The 19,718-nt window shown below is 39.2% G+C and overlaps 1 protein-coding gene across 1 annotated transcript in view; it reads right to left on the reverse strand.

Annotated features, from left to right (window-relative positions):
- The window catches only part of MUSK (muscle associated receptor tyrosine kinase), a 308,402-nt gene that overhangs the window by 201,484 nt on the left and 87,200 nt on the right, over window positions 1–19,718 (reverse strand). The window contains exons 2-3 of the mRNA XM_077475264.1: window positions 17,517–17,643; window positions 1,391–1,542 (exon numbers count right to left, since the gene is read on the reverse strand). Coding sequence (XP_077331390.1) covers window positions 1,391–1,542; window positions 17,517–17,643 — 279 coding nt within the window. The remainder of the gene's footprint in view (window positions 1–1,390; window positions 1,543–17,516; window positions 17,644–19,718) is intronic.

The raw sequence follows: 19,718 nt of genomic DNA on the forward strand, positions 1-19,718 counted from the left end.
GACGGACTTGTGTACACACGCTCGGAAAATCCGACAACACCCATTTGTCCACGGAAAATTTTAAAACCTTCTAGCCAACATTTGTTGGTGGAAAGTCTGACGACAATTGTCCGATGGAGCATACACATTGTTGGATTTACTGAAAACAGCCTGTCATCGAACATCGGTTCCGATCGTATGTACGGGGCTTAAGGCCCTTTTCACACTGGTGTAGTCTGCCAACAGATCCGCCTGCTCAGAGGAGGATCTCTCCTCTGATCCCTGCTGAGCAGGCAGATAACAGGTCCATGTCCGCTCTGCATCTTCTTCTATGGGCGATCTGATGTAAATGGACCACCTGTCCATTTACATCCAATGGTCATCCGATCCGCCAGATGGATGGGGAACAGATTCCCCATGTATCTGTTTTTAGTGGATAAGATCAGATATCATCGCACATGTATCCGTTGACACCCACCACTCCATAGAGGGCATTGAATGATCCAGTCTGGTCTGCCTAAAAAACTGACTGACGGACCCAATCGCCCGTGTAAAAGGGGCCTAAAAATAAAATTCTCTTATTTAATCCTTTTTGAACTGTTAAATATACTTTTGAAGTTTTTATTTTATTTTATCTGTTCCATAGGTACAAAACATACCAAAAGACACAAGTTAATCTAGTTTAACCAATAAAAGGGAAACAAAAAATAAAATAAAATAAGATTATCCTAAAAGTGAGCTTTAACTTTACTACTACTACACTTTAATCAGTTAGCATTGTTCCAAGATGTATCTGTGGATTAAAAAACTCTCCCCTCAATGTTATGGAGATTAGGAGTGGAGGTCGTACAAGGTGTTTCATTCTAGTTAAGCATAAAGGCACGAAGTGTGTCACTGGCAGGATCACCAAGTGAAAAGAAAGGAAAAAAGGCCAAAAAGAAAAATGAATCACATCTTAAAACTTAAAACTCTTAAATCTTAAAACATCTTAAAACTTAAAACTTAAAATCTTAAAATCTTAAAACTCTTAAAACATCTTAAAACTGGTAAGATGCAATATATTAATTTTTGTTTTTGAGTGTAGATGCACTTTAAGTTTATATTTAATTTAATATATTTAGAAGAGGGAATTATATAGGAAACATGCACCATGACATGTTTTTTTTTTTTTTTAAGCTGACTAGATAATACTATAAAAATGTAAACAGATTCATAAAAGGTACTGTTGATAACTACCAGTAAAGTGAATATAAGGGTCCAATATATTTAAACACACAAATCTCAAAGCTGGATTTACATCAGATGTTTTAAAAGAATCTGACAAAATTTGACAGGCTTGCTTAATTGAGTTTCAAGGAGAGAACAACTGTTGGCACAAAGTGTACTCATTTTTATTATCATTAACACTTACTCATTTTCACTTGTAAAGCCCCACAGCTTTCGGCGGGGTCTCCCACACCATTTTTAGCCACGCAGCAGTATACACCATCGTCTCCTTCCTCCACACTGAGAATGGTCAGGAGTTGTCCATTTTCTCGAATGCTGTAGCGTGTGTCAAACAACCTGTGGGCACAAAGTTAGATTTACTACGATTTATTTTACTAGCTTACATACTAACACCACATATGCGCTCGGTGAGGATGATTTACCAAAGGAACAAAGCTCAGCTGTTTTTCCTTATAAAGTTACATAGCTAAGTGAATAAAGTCAAGTTTTTTTTTTTACTTCAATCATCCAATCAATGTATCTTCCTTGCACATGGTTAGGATTTTTGAGTGAATACACCTTCATCTTATTCATGAACATTCATTTTGTAAAGTGTACATTGTCTATATCATTAGTAAACCAGCTCCATAAAGACCTAATTTAGTTACATATACTTGCCTTTTAGCTTAAAGTGACAGCAACACATTTTTTTTATTTTAGTTGTGGATAGGGAGGAGATGGTTTAGAAAACCTGTCAGGTTTTTATTGCTGTATTTGTCCCAATTAGGGAGATTCGCCCTCTCTAACTATCCTGGTGCTAGTTATCAATTTAAAGTGAAAGTAAAATAAATTTTGAGTGGTCATCAGAACAGGAATAGATGAGCACTAGTTCTGGAAACCCTGGAGACAACCAGAAATTACTTCTGTAGGGATTTCCTCTCAATTCATGTTATGCCTATAGGACAGGATGTTAAGGGAAATCTTCCCAATGGACAAAGATGGCAAAAAAATAAAAATAAACCTGACAAGTGCAAATATAACGTGTGCTTGAACCCCATCTCACTATGCACTAAAAAGAGTTTGGTCTGCAACTCCAAACATTCACCAGTACCCTCCTTACTGATGGACGATTGCAGTTGCAGATCACTCAATTGGCCGTCAAAAAGTGGGAAATGATAAAAAAAGTTGTCAGTAGCTAAGGAATATCACTAATGTGAGCTTTTTTATGAAGCTTTTGGAGTTTTAAGAGGAAGTTTGTGCCACAAACAAGATGAAGCCTGGTAGATGGTTTGCAATAGGGATTTAATAGAGGGGTTAATACTATTTATACCAATACTACATATAACTGGTGAGTGCATAATTGGTGGAGGAATAATATCACTGAAACTTTTTTGGCACATGGCGGAACAAGATAAATAAAACACACTGGCACCAATAGTGCAAAAAGCTGCTGTTCCAAACCAATTAAAGCGGAGGTTCACACAAAAGTTGAACCTCTGCTTTTCGTAACCCCCCCCTCCGGTGTCACATTTGGGACGTTTCAGGGGGAGGGGGTGCAGATACTTGTCTAAGACAGGTATTTCCACCCACTTCCGGGCATAGACTCCCACAGGAGTCTATGCCTCTTCCCGTCCCACCGCGCTGTCTGCTGGGACACACACAGGTCCCAGAGACAGCGCAGACCATTTACATTGCTCCGTGTGTGTAAAAAGCACTTGAAAATGCAAAACAATTAAATAAAATAGTATAATTATATAGTACACAATAGTGCCAATATGTAATTCTCAAACAAAAATCATAATTGTAACTGATAATAAATGATAATATTATAAAACAATTGCAATAAAAAGAAATAATGAAAAATAATGAAAGTGCTCAGTCCCAAATATTGGTGATAATCAATATGCCAAATTCTTTCAGCTGAGTTAAAGTGCCTTGTGCTATTTTCAGCTCCAACATCCTCTTTAGTGCCACCACTTCACCACGTGTGTGATATAGATCCCCACTCACCATATGGAGTTGACCCTCTTGACATATAATAAAAGTAGTCAAAAAACACTTGGGGTCATTCAAAAAAACAGGGTATCCTCCAAACTGCTCGCCAGTGTTCTCTACTCATGGCAGCATCACCAATGGCTCCAATGGCAAAATTATTTGTGGATTATAAAGAAAGAGAAGAATGGGATCCTCATAGTGTAAAATGCTTTAGGTTTTATTTAAAAATATATCCGTTTCTGGTAGCATACATGAAAGTTGAAAAACATAGGGCATCCCATTAGTGCAAAAAATGAAGCGGTGATCCGCTGGACTCCACCCTGCATCCCACCTGCCAGAAAAACTACGCACCATGCGTTCAAACTTGACACGTTTCATCATTACATAAGGTCTATAGAAATCTGACTTCTGAAGATGTTACATAGTGACGAAATGCATTGACCGGAGCGGTAATGGAACGCTGGCTTGTCCGAATAGGAGTTGAAAGAGCTGGTGGATGAGACGAAGGGGTTGACATCTTAAAGGAGGAAGGAGAGGAAAAGACATATATAAATGTGGATCTGGGTCCTGCTTTAGAGCAGTTTAAAGCGGAGGTCCACCCTAAAGTGGACCTTCCGCTCATTGGATTCCTCCCCCCCTCCGGCGCCACAATTGGCACCTTTCAGGGGGGAGGGGGGTGTAGGTACCTGTACAGTACAGGTTTCTGCACCCACTTCTGGGATAGCTCTCTGCGGAAAGGGGCGTCGATTACGCCCCTTTCCGAAAGTCCCCTGCTGCCTGCTGGGAAACACACAGATCCCAGAGGCAGCGGATCCATCCTTATTGCGCAGCGCGACTCGCGCATGCGCAGTAGGGAACCGGGAAATGAAGCCGAAAGGCTCCACTTCCTGATTCCCATACCCAAGATGGCGGTGGCAGCACCCGAGAGACGATCGAGAGATCGGCTTCGGGTGCCGACATCGCGGGCGCCCTGGACAGGTAAGTGTCACTATTTTAAAAGTCAGCAGCTGCAGTATTTGTAGCTGCTGGCTTTTAAAAAAAAAAAAATGCGGACTCCCGGCGGACTCCCGCTTTAAGCTGTGAATGCAAGATACCCCCTTGAGAGGAATGCCCAGTACAAACATGAATTTGTGACATGCATGATTAAGGAGCACCCATCACCTACTTTCTTATATATGGACTGATTATTAATTTAAGGACTTTTTTCACGTAACCCAAACTGGTCATTTATATTGTCATTTTTTTTTTTTTTTATAATTTTTGGTTTTAAAAGTGCACCTGTCACTTTACATAAAACCATTTGAATGTTGGCATGCATTAAAAAAGGGATTAACCCCAGGGATAAAGCGATAATTATCCCACGCTACAAGATTCTGGTCCGGCCGCACCTGGAGTATGCTGTCCAGTTCTGGGCACCAGTCCTCAGGAAGGATGTACTGGAAATGGAGAGAGTACAAAGAAGGGCAACAAAGCTAATAAAGGGTCTGGAGGACAAAAGTTATGAAGAAAGGTTGCGAGCACTGAACCTATTCTTTCTGGAGAAGAGACGCTAGAGAGGGGATATTGTTTTAATTTACAAATATCGTACTGGTGACCCCACAATAGGGATTAAACTTTTTTGTGGAAGGGAGTTTAACAAGACACGCGGCCACTCATTAAAATTTGATTTAATTGTAATGTGTAGATATTTCATTGCAATTTATAATCACAGAGCACTAGGTACTTTTTAAAGGATTTGATTTCACACATATTATTTAAAGGGAACCCATATATATATATATATATATATATATATATATATATATATATATATATATATATATATATATACACAGTGGATATAAAAAGTCTACACACCCCTGTTAAAATGTCAGGTTTCTGTGATGTAGAGAAAAATGAGACAAAGATAAATCATTTCAGAACTTTTTCCACCTTTAATGTGACCTATAAACTCTACAACTCAGTTGAAAAACAAACTGAATTATTTTAGGGGGTAAAAAAAGTAAAAATAAGAAACTAAAATAATGTAGTTGCATAAGTATGCACACCTTCTTATAACTTGGGATGTAGCCGTGTTCATAATTAACCTCCCTGGTGTTATTACTGAGTGTGGCTCGGGGTGAAATTTCAGTACCATTGGCGGTAACCCAGAGCCACATTTGGGATCGCATAACAGGATCCAGGAAGAGGTTACTTACCTTTCCCCCAGGATCCCGCAATGTACTCCCACCGTGTCCGGCAGCCAGATCCTCCTGATACTCTGTGTGTTCCGGATTCCGTTCCCTGCGAGCGTCACGACGCATGGGGGCAGAACCCAGCCGCAATTTTTTGTTCTGGCTGCTTGAATGACTATTTGTTTATTTCGATATTTAAGATTAAGTAGCGCAGTAGACCTTTTACAATATTTTTTGACACCTTGTGTGATAGTAGCTCTACTCCCAGATGCTCACTATCTAGTTTTGTGTTTTCCATAGAACAAAAAATGTTTGCCTTCAGTTCAATATTAATTTTAGTTGTTGGGGGATTTATGCATCTATGCAGTGGCGATCTAACAGTGAAAACAGCCCATAAGGAAATATATACGCTGGGATATAGACAAAATATTGTTGTGTGAGTGCGTATGTGTGTTTGGATGAGGGTAATTATTGGCATTTTCACCATGAAAGACATATCTATGATTCTAGAAGAACTAGGAAATCACTGGAGCTGATGTATGAATGCGAATGTGATGCCCCATACACACTATCAGATTTTCTGCTGATTTTTTCCTTCAGATTTACCAAAACCATGTAATACAAGGGCCTGCATGATTGCATACAGATTGAAACTCCTAAGGTTTGACATCATATTATATGGTTTTGGTAAATCTGAAGGAAAAACTCAGCAGAAAAAACTGATAGTGTGTATGAGGTTTTAGTGTTCTGTTCAGCTTATTTTTGTAAGCATACTAAGGCTCCAGTAGGCTGAGCACTTATTTTATCTGTTTGGTTAGCTGCGTTATCAGAAGATTCACTGACACACATATGCTTGATCTGAGCATATATCATAATTGGACACAGTACAATATGAGGGGACATCTTTACATTTACACACATCGCTCAGCTCCTGGTGATATGAACACTTCTACTTAACTGTTTAGACAAGTAGAAGGTGAGCAAACGGAAAATGTTATGCTCAGCTGTTCTGTGCAAGCACAATTTAGATAAACTCATTGGAAACACATCTACGTGCTGACAACTGCCAAAAAATGTGTTTGATGACCGTATTTTATTTCTTTTTTTCCATTCTAGGAAAAGCCTGTGAAACGCACCATGGTGGTGGAGTGAAATGTACTCTGTTATTACACTTTTATCTAAGTCCCCCTAATGAATACTACTAATCAAGGATTTCAAAGTGGACTCCATGAAATATTAATGTGATGAAAAGCTTCTGGTGGAACGTTATTCTACATTATTGTGTACACATGGAAAATCCCTGTGAAGTTGTACCTGATACTGGGCTGTGAGAAATATGGAAGCTGCTATTTCTGACCTCAGTTTCTGATAATACTGGTTGTCTTGTTGTCATGTTAACGCAATAAGTTACTAAACTGGAACAAGCATGCAGATCAGAAACTCTGTCTTCACTTGCAGTGTTTTGCAGACAGCACTGAAGCTGTTAAATTAGCATGATAGCCAGGCAACTAGCATAACCCTAAGGAGATCAGCATCTGCTGTAAGAATCTCAGCTTCATTAGCGTTCCAGGCTAACAGATAAACACATTGGGGGTTATTTACGAAAAAGGCAAATCCACTTTGCACTGAAAGTGCACTTGGAAGTGCAGTCGCTCTAAATCTAAGGGGTAGATTTGAAATGAGTGGAAGCTCTGCTGATTTTATCATCCAATCATGTGCAAGCTAAAATGCTGCTTTTTTATTTTTCTTGCATGTCCCTTTCGGATCTACAGCGACTTTACTTTACTTACTTTACTTGCAGTGCAAAGTGGATTTTCCTTTAGTAAATAATTCCCATTACCTGCCAAAGTATTTGTAATTCTATTCAGGCAGTCTTGTAATTTATTCACTTTTTCATCCTACAGTACATAGGTGACACCAGTATGTCTTCTATTTTTTATTTTTTATTTTTTTGTGTGTAGTGTAGTTTATAACATACATTTGCATTTTCAATATTGTGGCATGAGGCACATTCTTGGAATTATACTGCATTCCAAAAATGATAAAGCAATTTATCTATTTCTTTGAAATAATAAAATGTTAAGAGCTCCAGATTCCCAGAACCAACCAATGTGTGATTCATTATAGACCGGTGTTAATTGCTGCAGTATTACACAGCAGAGTGCAGGCTTTGAGCTAGCTTTTGCCAAATATTCATCCCCTGCTAACATAATTCAGCGGCTGCTTAGTGTAATCCATGGGAGTAATATCTATTGTTGGGAAACTTATAAATAGAATAGAAGGCATTAGCTGTTGTGATTTAGTGGACTAGATCAGAAACAGTTACCTTGTTTGACATTTGTGACCTATACAAGAGAACATTATGAGTTGCACAAGATATCTGTGCATTCACTAATAGGGATAAACAAATCAATTTGCATCCAACCAGCTCGCTCTAACAAGCATTTGTTAAGAAGGACTAACTTACCTGGTAACTTCTGGCAAGGCAGAGTGGCAGTTGCCTAACACCAAATAAGGAAGCATAGCACATCCTTATTAGGCCAATAGCTTTATAATGGCATCAAGTCATACCCTCATTTTATCATTAACCTGGGGATGGGCAAACATATCATTTATTTTAGGTTTTCCCCAGGAAACTAAAAAAAAAATACATGTTTTACCATTCCCCAGTTAATATTAAAAGAACAATGGTATTATTTTTCCTCGAAAAATCACTTAAATGTTAGCTCTTTTTGATAACAATCAGTATTCTGCTTATAGGAATTCCTTTTACAGGGTAACAACTCTTACTCATTGCCTTACATAGCAGCCATGACTTTGTCACCCTTGATTGCATACACATACCATGGGACTACATGCAGCCATGCACATCATACCTGTAGGTTCTAACGGGACATAGCAGTAATGCCACTGGCAGTGATCTACTATTTACATTTGTGGCTTCAAGAATTGTTTTCTTTCTTTCCACACTAAGATTTCCTGCAGCTAAGTACAGTGCAACACAATCATCATATTGATTCTGTCAATGAGTGGTATAAGGGTTCCTAATGGCTCCTTAAGCAGTGAACAATGATGAATTATCTCCCACTTACATTGGCCACCAATTCAAAAATGCAGTTTTCACTAACCAAGGGGGTCACTTTTAAGTTGGCTACTAATGTAATGGAACATCTCATTTTTTTATTTCAAGATTATTACTGAAAATTATTTTGTTGCACAAAGCAGCGAAGATACAAATTTTTTAGTTTTTTTTTTCAAAATTTTTTTATTTGAAATATCAAATAATAACAATTGCAATATATCTGACAATATTTTCGGAATAGTATTCTATAATACAGAAAACACAGGTAAATATATTACTCTAGATGTATGACTGTTAAAGAAAGGATCCATTTTGAGGAAGTCCATTATGATCAGGGTATTGTAATAATTCTTCTGTATATTAACAAAATATTCAATTGTCATATGTAGATATACTGTTTTCCGGTTGAAAAGTTGAAAATCTCAATAAATTATAGTTAACATACCGTAGATATATTTAATTTTATGTTTTGTAACTATCAATAATATTAACGATAACTATGATTATGTCAAATTACCTGTTGTTAACAAATAATATGTGTAAAATATTGAATAGAAAAAGAAAATAATCTGTAAAAAATAAAGGAAAATAATAAGAAATTACAGTATGAGGGTAGGGGGGACATCAGGGTTCCGAAGGCAAAAATTATTTATAGATGGCAATCAGAAAATTACGTGAGATGGTGTCACAATACAAATTTCCCTGAATGTTACATATGCTGGGTAGGTCATATATTTGTTATATTTAAACATTTCTGCAACTTACAGATCATGCTATTTTACCATGATCTGTAGGTTTAAAAAAATTCTTGGAGGGGTCCCCCCAGGCTTGATACCTATATCAAGAGTTCCTTTCACACATACAAGCTGAGAAAGGCTATAATATACTGATCACTAAAGCAGAAGACACTGTCAATCTTCTACACACAGATCAGAACCGAAGGCCAGCCAAAGACTAAAAGATTTTCTTTCCTGCAACCATAGGTTGCAGGAAAGAAAACCATTTTAGTTCCTCCAGCAACACAGTCAGTGTTGATGGGGGAATCCCTCCTGCAGAGCCATTGGGGTTCATTTACTAAAGGCAAACAGACTGTGGACTTTGGAAAGTGCAGTTGCACTCTGCAAGTGCAGTTGCGCCAGAGTTTAGTAAATGAGGTAAAGCTTTACTTCGCAAAGAATACATAATCACATGCAAGGAAAAACCAAAAACAAACAAAAAAATAATAATTTTTGCTTGTACATGATTGGATGAAGGAAGTCATCACAGCTTCTGCTCGTTTACTAAAGTGCACACACTCTTCCTCTTGAGTTTTCCAAAAATACATGTAAAATTCAGGAAGAGTGGTGTATGCGTATAATGGCCACAAAAAGTGTGCAGACCAACAGAATTCCCAAAGAAATACAGTATAAGACCCTGTCGGGTGGTTTAACCAAAACTATAATACTGCTTTTGGGTGAACTGAGCCTTATGGCACGTACACACGATTGGAATTCTCGTCAGAAAAAGCTCTGATGGTTTTCCCATTGGAATTCCGACAGAATTTCGCTCAAACTGTCTTGTCTACACACGGTCACACCAAATTCCAATGGTCAATAACACCACGACATACAACACGTTCGATGGCACTATAAAGGGAAGTTGAATGCTTCTAAGCATATGTCGAATTGTTTCCGAGCATGCATCGGAATTGTTTGTGTCGGAATTGCATACACACGATTGAAAAATCCGATAGAAAGTTTTCTGTCTGAAAAATTAAGAACAGGCTCTCAATCTAAAGACCATCGGAAATGCCAACAGAAAAAGACCAATGGGCATACACACGGTCGGAAAATCCGATGAAAAGTTCCCATCGGACTGTTTCCATCGGAAATTCCAGCCGTGTGTATGCGGCATTAGAGCTCCTTTTTTTTAATAGAAGTTTTGCTTTTTTATTTACATTATTTCTTCAAACTGTTGACTGAATTCTTTTTAGCATTCGATCTATTACAACCACAAAACCTCAAGGGATGGGCTTACTAGATATCTAGAAGGATATCAGATGTGTAATATGACAATAGGGGTTATTTAGTATTTATTTATTCAGAAAATCCACTTTGCACTGCGAGTGCAAACTACAAGTGCAAAGTGCAGTTGAAATTGCATTGAAAGTGCACTTGGAAGTGCAGTCACTGTAGATCTGAGGGGGACATGCAAGGAAAATAAAAAACAGCATTTTAGCTTGCACATGATTGGATAATAAAATCAGCAGAGCCTTGCCTCGTTTCAGATCTACCCCTCAGATTTACAGCGACTGCACTTCCAAGTGCACTTTCAGCGCAATTTCAAGTGCACTTTGCACTTGTAGTGCAAAGTGGATTTGCCTTTCATAAATAACCCCTACTACTTTTAAGGAGGTAGTAAAGCTTTGTGATTTTTACCTACAGGTAAGCAAATAATAAGGCTTACATGTAGGTAAAATGAATATCTCCTAAACCTGCACGGTTTAGGAGATATTCACCCTGCATGCAGCCGCTGACGTCATCGACGCATGTGCTCTGCAGTTCTGGAATACTGTTCCAGACCATCAGAGTTTCTTCCCGGAAACAAGAGCAGAAACGAGAGCACATGAGTGTGAGTGATGTCATTGCAGCTTGCTCCGCTCATACAGCCAGAGCATGCAAACCCAGAAGGAAGACTGGGTGAATATGGAAGCCCTGTCAGTGGTAACAGTGTGCCGCTGGAGTGCTTCGTTATAATGTATTTCATGATGTGATAGGATGTGATGCCCTTGTCTTGCAGAGTTTTCTTTTTAAACTGCTGGGGTTTTCTACTGCTTTAAGGCTCCTTTCTTACAGACATTCTGATTGAGTCTGCCTGTCTGTTTTTCAGGTGGACCTGATTGGACCATCCATTCTCTATGGAGAGGCAGTTGTAAATAGACATGTGTCCATTATACATCCAGTCCTCAAATTGTTTTACTATGCCAACTATCGCAGTTTCCATGGGACTGTTCCAGAACTTCAAATAAATCTCGGTGTCCCCTGGACACATCCCAAGTTCCAGTACCAAGTGCTGGTATACCTTTTCCAGCATCCTGTGCCTGTAAATCCAGTCCAACTACTTGGTGCCATATTTAGGAAGCGGAAATCTTTCTCCCTAATTCCACTTAAATTGTGTATCCTTATGGGTCAGTGTCATTCAATAAGCCAATGCATTACAATGCTATGGGCTGAGTGTGGAGGGGGATGTGTGTGTCAGTATAGGGAAGGGAGCTGGGCTAAGAGAACTAGCTGTGAATGGTGCCAGCACAATGCTGACTGCACTAAACCTTTAGGAAGCACACAGTAATATAAACTGTGTGTTCCTGCACTCACAGAGGTTGATTTAGTAAAGGCAAATAGACAGTTGCACTCTGCAAGAGCAGTTGCCCCAGAGCTTAGTAAATAAGCATAAACTCTGCTGACTTCCATCATCCAATTATTTGCAAGCAAAAATACTTTTTTATCTTTTATTTTTCTTGCGCGTGATTGGGTAACTCATTGGGGGTTATTTACTAAAGGAAACTCCACTTTGTATTGCAAGTGCACTTGGAAGTAAAGTCAATGTAGATCCGAGGGGGACATGCAAGGAAAATAAAAAACAGCATTTTAGCTTGCACATGATTGGATGATAAAATCAGCAGAGCTTCCACCCATTTCAGATCTACCCCTTAGATTTAGAGTGACTGCACTTCCAAGTGCACTTGCAGTGCAATGTGGATTTGCCTTTCGTAAATGACCCCCTCTGTGTTCTCCTGGCAGGGGGCAGGGGAAGCCGTCCCTGCTGAGAGAACACACTATCACAATCTTAGATTGTAAGGTTGTAAGAGTTCCTCTAACCCTCTTGTTTTGAATTGTACTGTTGGTGTAGTGTCTCCCTACATTGAAAAGCACTGCGCAAACTGTTGGCGCTATATAAATCCTGTATAATTATAATAATAATAACAGCAGCTAGCAATAATCACATGTAAAATCTGACAGACTGATTGTACCCAAGTTGATCAATCAATCAACTTGGGTACATTCAGCCTGCCCCTACATGGTTCGAATCCTGGCTGGTTGCTTCTGAACCGGTGAGATTCGAACCGCCTATTGCTGGCTTTATTGTTATGCTGCGAACAGACGATTGGATTTTCCGACAACAAAAACCGTGGATTTTTTTCCGACAGGTGTTGGCTCAAACTTGTCTTGCATACACACAGTTGCACAAATGTTGTCGGAAATTCCGATCGTGTGTACTCGGCATTAAACTGGCAGTGTGTTCCAGTGGCTTCACTTGAAAAGAATACACTCAAAAGGGGAATAGTGTACAAGGTAGGAGCTTAACTCAAGTCCTGAAGGATGGACCTTTTGTGTCGTCACCTGGCTAAAAAAATGGTTTTGGCTGTTTGGGGGCATAAAAGGGTATAATGCCAAAAATATATGTATTTACCTTAGGAATAGGAAAACAAATTTAATTTTTTTTTCAATAAATTGTGCCTCTGCATACACTATATACTCACCAGCCACTTTATTAGGTACAACTTGCTAGTACTGGGTTGGACCCCCTTTTGCCTTCTGAACTGCCTTATTTCTTTGTGGCATAGATTCAACAAGGTGTTAGAAACATTTCTCAGAGATTTTGGTCCATATTGACATGATAGCATCACAAAGTTGCTGCAGATTTGTCGGCTGCACATTCATGATGCAAATTCCACCAAATCCTAAAAGTGCTCTATTGGATTAAGATCAGGTGACTGTGGAGGCCATTGTACAGTACAGTGAACTCATCGTCATGTTCAAGAAACCAGTTTGAGATGATTTGAGCTTTGTGATATGGTGCATTATCCTGCTGGAAATAGCCATCAGAAGATGGGTACACTGCAGTGTACATCGGGACATGATCAGCAACAATACTCAGGTAGTCCGTGGCATTTAAACAATGCTAAATTGGTACTAAGGGGCCAAAAGTGTGGCAAGTAATGATGGGCTTAATTTTTGAACAAGCAAACAAATGGGGTAGCTCGCGGGAAGTACACCCGCTGCTGAGTACCCCATAATGCACACGCTTGACAAGACATATGGGCCAGGGAGGCCAATCCTGGGCTTGAGCATCCCAATAAGTACACTCCATTGAGTGACACTGGTCAGGGACCAGCACTGCTGGCAGTTACTGGTGTAGTAAGGAGGGGTTTGGGTTCAGGGAGAACTGGGCCAACTTCTCAGTCGGTCACCAGTTCTATAGAAGGGACGGACTGCACCTAAATGAGGAGGGTGCAGAGCTGCTGGGAGTGAAGATGGCCAAAGAGGGTTTTTTAAACTAGGCAATGGGGGGGGGGGGGGTCCAAAGGTATAGATAGTCAGCAATGAACATATTCCAGAGGGTAGTATTGGAGCATTAGTGGTAGGTTGACTAAAGCACATAAACCCGAGGTAAGTATAGTAACAAATACTATTTGCAATCTCGGAACACCCAATAAGAGGACAGTATGCGACTGGCCTAAACTACGTGGCATGTTCACCAATGCCAGGAGCCTGGCGGACAAGATGGGTGAACTATAGATTCCTTTGAACGAGGAGGATTTTGATTTTGTGGAAATTTCAAAGACCTGGTTCAACAGCTCTCATGATTGGCTGGCAACCATTCAAGGGTATTCCCTTTATTGCAGGGATAGAGACAGTAAAAAAGGGGGAAGGGTATGCCTATATATCAAGAATAATGTACAAGTGAATATGAGAGATTACATCAATAAGGTAACTAGGGAGGAGGTGGAATCCTTATGGGTAGAGATTCAAAGGGATGAAGCTAAGGGGAAAATAATTCTGGGAGCATGCTATAGGCCCCCTAACCTGAGGAAGGAGGGGGAGACGGACCACCTATCACAATTTGGATTAGCAGCAAGGATGGGAAGTGTTATCATCATGGGCGATTTTAATTATTCAGATATAGACTGGAAGAAGGGAACCACGCATTCGTCTAAGGCTCGCCAGTTCCTAGATGTTTTGCAGGACAATTTCATGGGTCAGATGTTAAATGCACCAACTAGAAACAAGACGTTACTAGATCTACTGATTACCAACAATACAGATCTGATCACGGATGTGGAAATACGGGGCAATTTAGGAAACGGTGATGACAAGTCAATTGGCTTCAGTATAAATCACACACGTAGGAAACACAAGGGGAACACAAAGACACTGAATTTCAAAAGAGCCAACTTCCCTAAACTACGAACCTTGCTAGAAGATATAAATTTGGATAAAATCTTAGAAACAAAGAACACGCAGGAGAGATGGGTTTGCTTTAAGAGCATATTAAATAAGACCATTAGCCAGTGCATCCCTTTGGGAAATACATTTAAAAGACAGAGCAAATGTCCTGGATGGCTTTACTCCAATGTAAAAATGCATATAAAAGCAAAAAATACAAGGCTGAGGGATCATCATAAGCTTTCAGACTTTACAAAAAATGCAACAAGATATGTAAAGGTGCAATTAGGGTGGCTAAGATGGAACAAGAAAGACACATAGCGGAGAACAAAAAAACTCCCAAGAAATTCTTTAACCATTTCAGCCCCGGAAGATTTGGTTGCTCAATGACCAGGCCATTTTTTGCGATTCTGCACTGCGTCGCTTTAACTGACAACTGCACAGTCTTGCCACACTGTACCTTAACAAAATATATTTACTTTTTCCCATTCACATAGGGGGAGTTGGGATCTGGGGGCCCCCTTGTTAAAGGGTGCTTACAGTTTCCGATACGCCCCCCCACCCGCAGACCCTGACAACCACAGCCCAGGGTTGTCGAGATAACTGTCCCCATTAACATGGACAAGGTGCTTTGGACCTCCCCTACCTCAAAGCAGCCCCCCCATGTTGAGGGCATGTGGCCTGGTATGGTTTAGGAGGGGGGTTCATTTGCCCCCCCTTTTCCTGACCTGCCAGGCTGCATGCTCAGGTAAGAGTCTGGTATGAACAATTTTAAAAAAAATGGCATGGGGTGCCCCTTAAAATCCATACCAGACACAGAGGGCCTGGTATGGACTGAGGGGAGTCCATGCTGGGAGCCGGCAATATATTACAGCTGCAAGCAAGTTTAAATAAAATTTTTCCCTTTAGAAATGTCATTATTGCTGTGGCATGTTCTATACATTGTACAGCTGCACCACTTTACAGGCAGACTAAGGCCCCTTTCACACTTTTGCAACTTTTCCTGAGACTTTGGACATCAGAGACAAGTCATACCCCATGATTCCCTGTGATAACCATTCATATCTACATAGTAGGTGAGGTTGAAAAAAGACACAAGTTTTTTGAAACTATTGATGCTCCCCGCTGAACCACCGCCTGTGGAAGGCGTACGACTTAAAAGTAGTCCCTGTACTACTTTTGTCTGACTTTGATGCGAGTTGAGGTCCATAAACCTCAATTTTACATTCCCTGAAACCGCAGCAACATTGTGGAAAAATCATGCAACTTTCAAGTCATAGCAGTGTGAAAGGAGCCTCAGGGGACCCCCCAGGCACGATATTTAAAGTAATATTTATTTTTTATTGTTTCATTTTAAGCATCATTAAAATCACTTCTCTTTTAAAAACAATTGTTTTAAAAACTTTTTTTTTGTATTGATACATGTCCCCTAGGGCAGTACCCGGGTCCCCATACACTTTTTATGGCAATAACTTGCATATAAGCCTTTGAAATTGTTCTAGTGCAAACCCAACCGGACGATTTTTGGCTCATCCCTAGTGCCAAGAAAATATCCTCCACACCATTACACCATCAGCCTGAACCGTTGATTCAAGGCAGGATGGATCCATGCTTTCATGTTGTTTACCCACTTCAGCCCTGGAAGATTTGGCTGCACAATGACCAGGCCATTTTTTGAGATATGGCACTGCGTTGCTTTAACTGAAATTGCGCAGTCATGACCTTGCATCCCAAAAAAATTGACATCCTTTTTTTCTCACATATAGAGCTTTCTTTTGGTGGTATTTGATCATCTCTGCGTTTTTTTTGTTTGTTTTTTTTGCGCTATAAACAAAAAAAGTGACAATTTAAAAAAAACACAATATTTTGTACTTTTTGCTATAATAAATATCCCCATTTTTTTTTAAAAAAGCAACATTTGTTTGGGTTTGGGTACAATGTCGCATGACCATGCAATTGTCAGTTAAAGTGACGCAGTGCCGAATCGCAAAAAGCGCTCTGGTCAGGAAGGGGCTAAATTTATCCGGAGCTGGTTAAAGCGATTCTAAAGGTGGTTAAATCGATTCTAAAGGCATTTTTTTCTTTTTTTAACAATAATAAGCATGTCATATGTACCTGCTTTGTACAACGGTTTTGCATACAGCAGCCCTGATCCTCCTCTTCTGTGATCCCCTGTTAGCACTCCTGGCTCCTCCCCCCTGCCGAGTGCCCCCATAGCAAGCTTCTTCCTATGAGGTCAAGGTATACTTGCTCCCAAGCCCAAAAGACACACAGAGAGTTGCTTGACTTCCATCCCCTGCTCCCTCCTCACTGGCTAGGATTGACAGCAGCAGTGTCTGAGCTAATGAGGAGAGAGAGAGTTGAGAAAGCCTTTGCTTTCGTGCACATCGCTAGATCAAGATTGGGCTCAGGTAAGTATTTAAGGGGGCTGGGGGGAGCTGCTTGCAGAAATTTTTCTACCTTGTTGCATTCTTTTGTCTTTAGAAATACATTAAGAATATGTAAATACTATAATGCCCATTGTCTGGGTACAGGGATCATTTCTGTGCAGTAACTATTGTGAAAGCAGTAGGTGGCAGAAAAAAATGGCGTTCAGTATCTACTGAAGCGTTGAAAAGCATGGAATGTACTCATTTAATAGTGAGGTTGAGCAATAATCCATGTTAATTTATCAAAATGAGTCCTTCCTTTTACTTTACTTCCTTTTACGCAACATAATTCCATTGCTCTTGCCACTACATTGTTAAATATACTATTGCACATGATAATAATCTCTGGTAACTCTTTATTATTACAGAACCTTTTATATAATATTCATGTAAAAATGTTACACAATTTATAAACACACTTTATGCACAAAATATTTTCACATACCTTATAGGAATGTTATTACGTGTCCAGGTTATTTCTGGCGGAGGATATGAATCAACTGCACACATAAAAGTGGCAACATCTTCCACTAATCCATCAAGTGTCTCGAGAGGAGTGGTGATGAAAGGAGCTAAATTAGAAACACATACCAATAAATTGCCACATACTCAAACGGATAACTAGAAACATCCATTATCAGTTAAGCACAGAGATATAATTAATTGTCATGCAGATACTCTATTGATAATCATACTAGCAGATATTGGCCTAATAAAGTAGGGATAAAAACAGTACACTATAGACTTAAATACGTAACGTTAGCCCCATTCAGCCCATTGAGCAAAGTGTATGTAGGCCATTTTGAAGGGTTTGCATATTTTTTTCATGTTTTTTTTTTCATACAAAGTGTTATACAGAAGTAGGATTGTTCTTTTTTTTTGGCCCATAAACTTTCATTTTAGTAGCACCTTCAAAATAAGTGTAACGCACTTTCTTGTGCGTTTTTTGTGGACTTGAAGTCAAGGGGGCCCAGAACACCCTATTCTGTCTCATGTATCTTTTCCAGTTTCTGCATTGAGCTACAGGAGCCCGATAGCTCAAATTTGAATAGTGACTATTTACAAGCATGGGATTCAGCTTATTGAGCAGTTTGGAATTTCAAGCTACAAAACACTTATACAATAGCAGTGTTTTATATTTCTTAATATAATAACCAAAGATGCAAAGCATTTGGAGTTGACAACAGTAAATAAGGTCAGCCTGTGTTACACTTTGAATATCAAATCATGCAAAAAGGAAATGAGAAAACACAACTGTGTGTGAGTCTAGCTTTCATATGATTGGTTGCTTAAGATAAATGCATATTCACCATTTTTACTAAACTCAATGAACTTTCACTATGCTTAGTAAAACAGCCTGTCTTTTTTGTAGAAAAACAACCCCATAACCTCCTTAGAGTTTGGAGGTGGTAGATTACCTCTATTGTTCCTATAGAGTGCATGTCAGGGGCAGGGCTACTTCATGGGGCGGGGTGTAATGTACATTGTTGGGTGAAGGATAAACATTTTATTGGAATTATATAAATAAATAAATGTGAAAGGTGAAGCCATTTGAAGCTTCACATGTTTAGGGGGAACTGATTTCATATACACTCAGTAGTGAATATGAATAACATTGATACCAAGAAACTCTTTGCGACAATAAGCCTAAAACAGACCTTGCATTACAACAAGATCTAGTTATGTGAAAGTCCTTCACTTCCTTATTACAAAATGAAGAAGCAAATCATTAAAAGAAAAAACACTGAAGAAAACTGGGGGAAAAAAATCCTCACCTTATTACCTGAAACGTCCCTACTTCCTGTTGATGAAGTCACTGGGTCTCACAGCAGTATCTTTGGAAAGTCCATTATTTCAATGGAGTATATGCAGGAGTGCATTCTCATGGCATTTGGGATTAGTAGCTTTTGCAGGATTTTGTAAGAAAACCCAGTGACATCACCATCACCTAGACAAGCCCGCTGGAAGTTGGGGATGGTAAGTATTTTTTAAAATATTTTTAAACAACTTTTCTTACAATAAGTGTTTTTTTGTAAATAGGAGGGTAGGGGGGCTGTCAAGTCAGCTGACCTTATGTTTTTGAGTAAGGCCCACTTTGAGGCCTATATGCATTACTGAGTTATTTTTCATCTGTTGGACATAAAGAATATTGAGCCACATGAGTGAAATGAGGGGCAATTATCAAACACATCTGACACACATCTGACACAAATTCATACAAAAATGTAAATTCATTTCATATAATTTTTTAAAAATGGATTGAGGTTTCCTTTAGGTGCTATTTACCACCTCCAGGTGGTGGTAAATAGAAGATTGCAAATAAATATTAAAAGGTATTTTAAAAGATTGCAAATAAATAATCTTTCATTATACATTTAGGCCAAAATGTTTTTTTCTACATTTCTTTGGTAAATATCATCTAAACCAGTGTATATGATTTAGTCTGTTTGAAAGTTATAGAGTCTACAAACTATTGTATGTGCTGTATGCTTGAAAATTGATCATTCCTGACGCCTATCTCATTTCTTGAAGCCCTAAAATGCTAGGAAAGTAGACAGTCCAGACAGTAAGACACGGTGAGTTTGTTGAAGTTGTAATTTTTTTGTCATACTTTTTTGGAAAATTAAGAGATGAAATAATGTTTTTT

Source organism: Lithobates pipiens, unplaced genomic scaffold, assembly GCF_037356315.1.
Source record: "Lithobates pipiens isolate NorthernLeopardFrog02 unplaced genomic scaffold, aLitPip1_a1.2 Scaffold_13, whole genome shotgun sequence".
Lineage (NCBI taxonomy): Eukaryota > Metazoa > Chordata > Amphibia > Anura > Ranidae > Lithobates > Lithobates pipiens.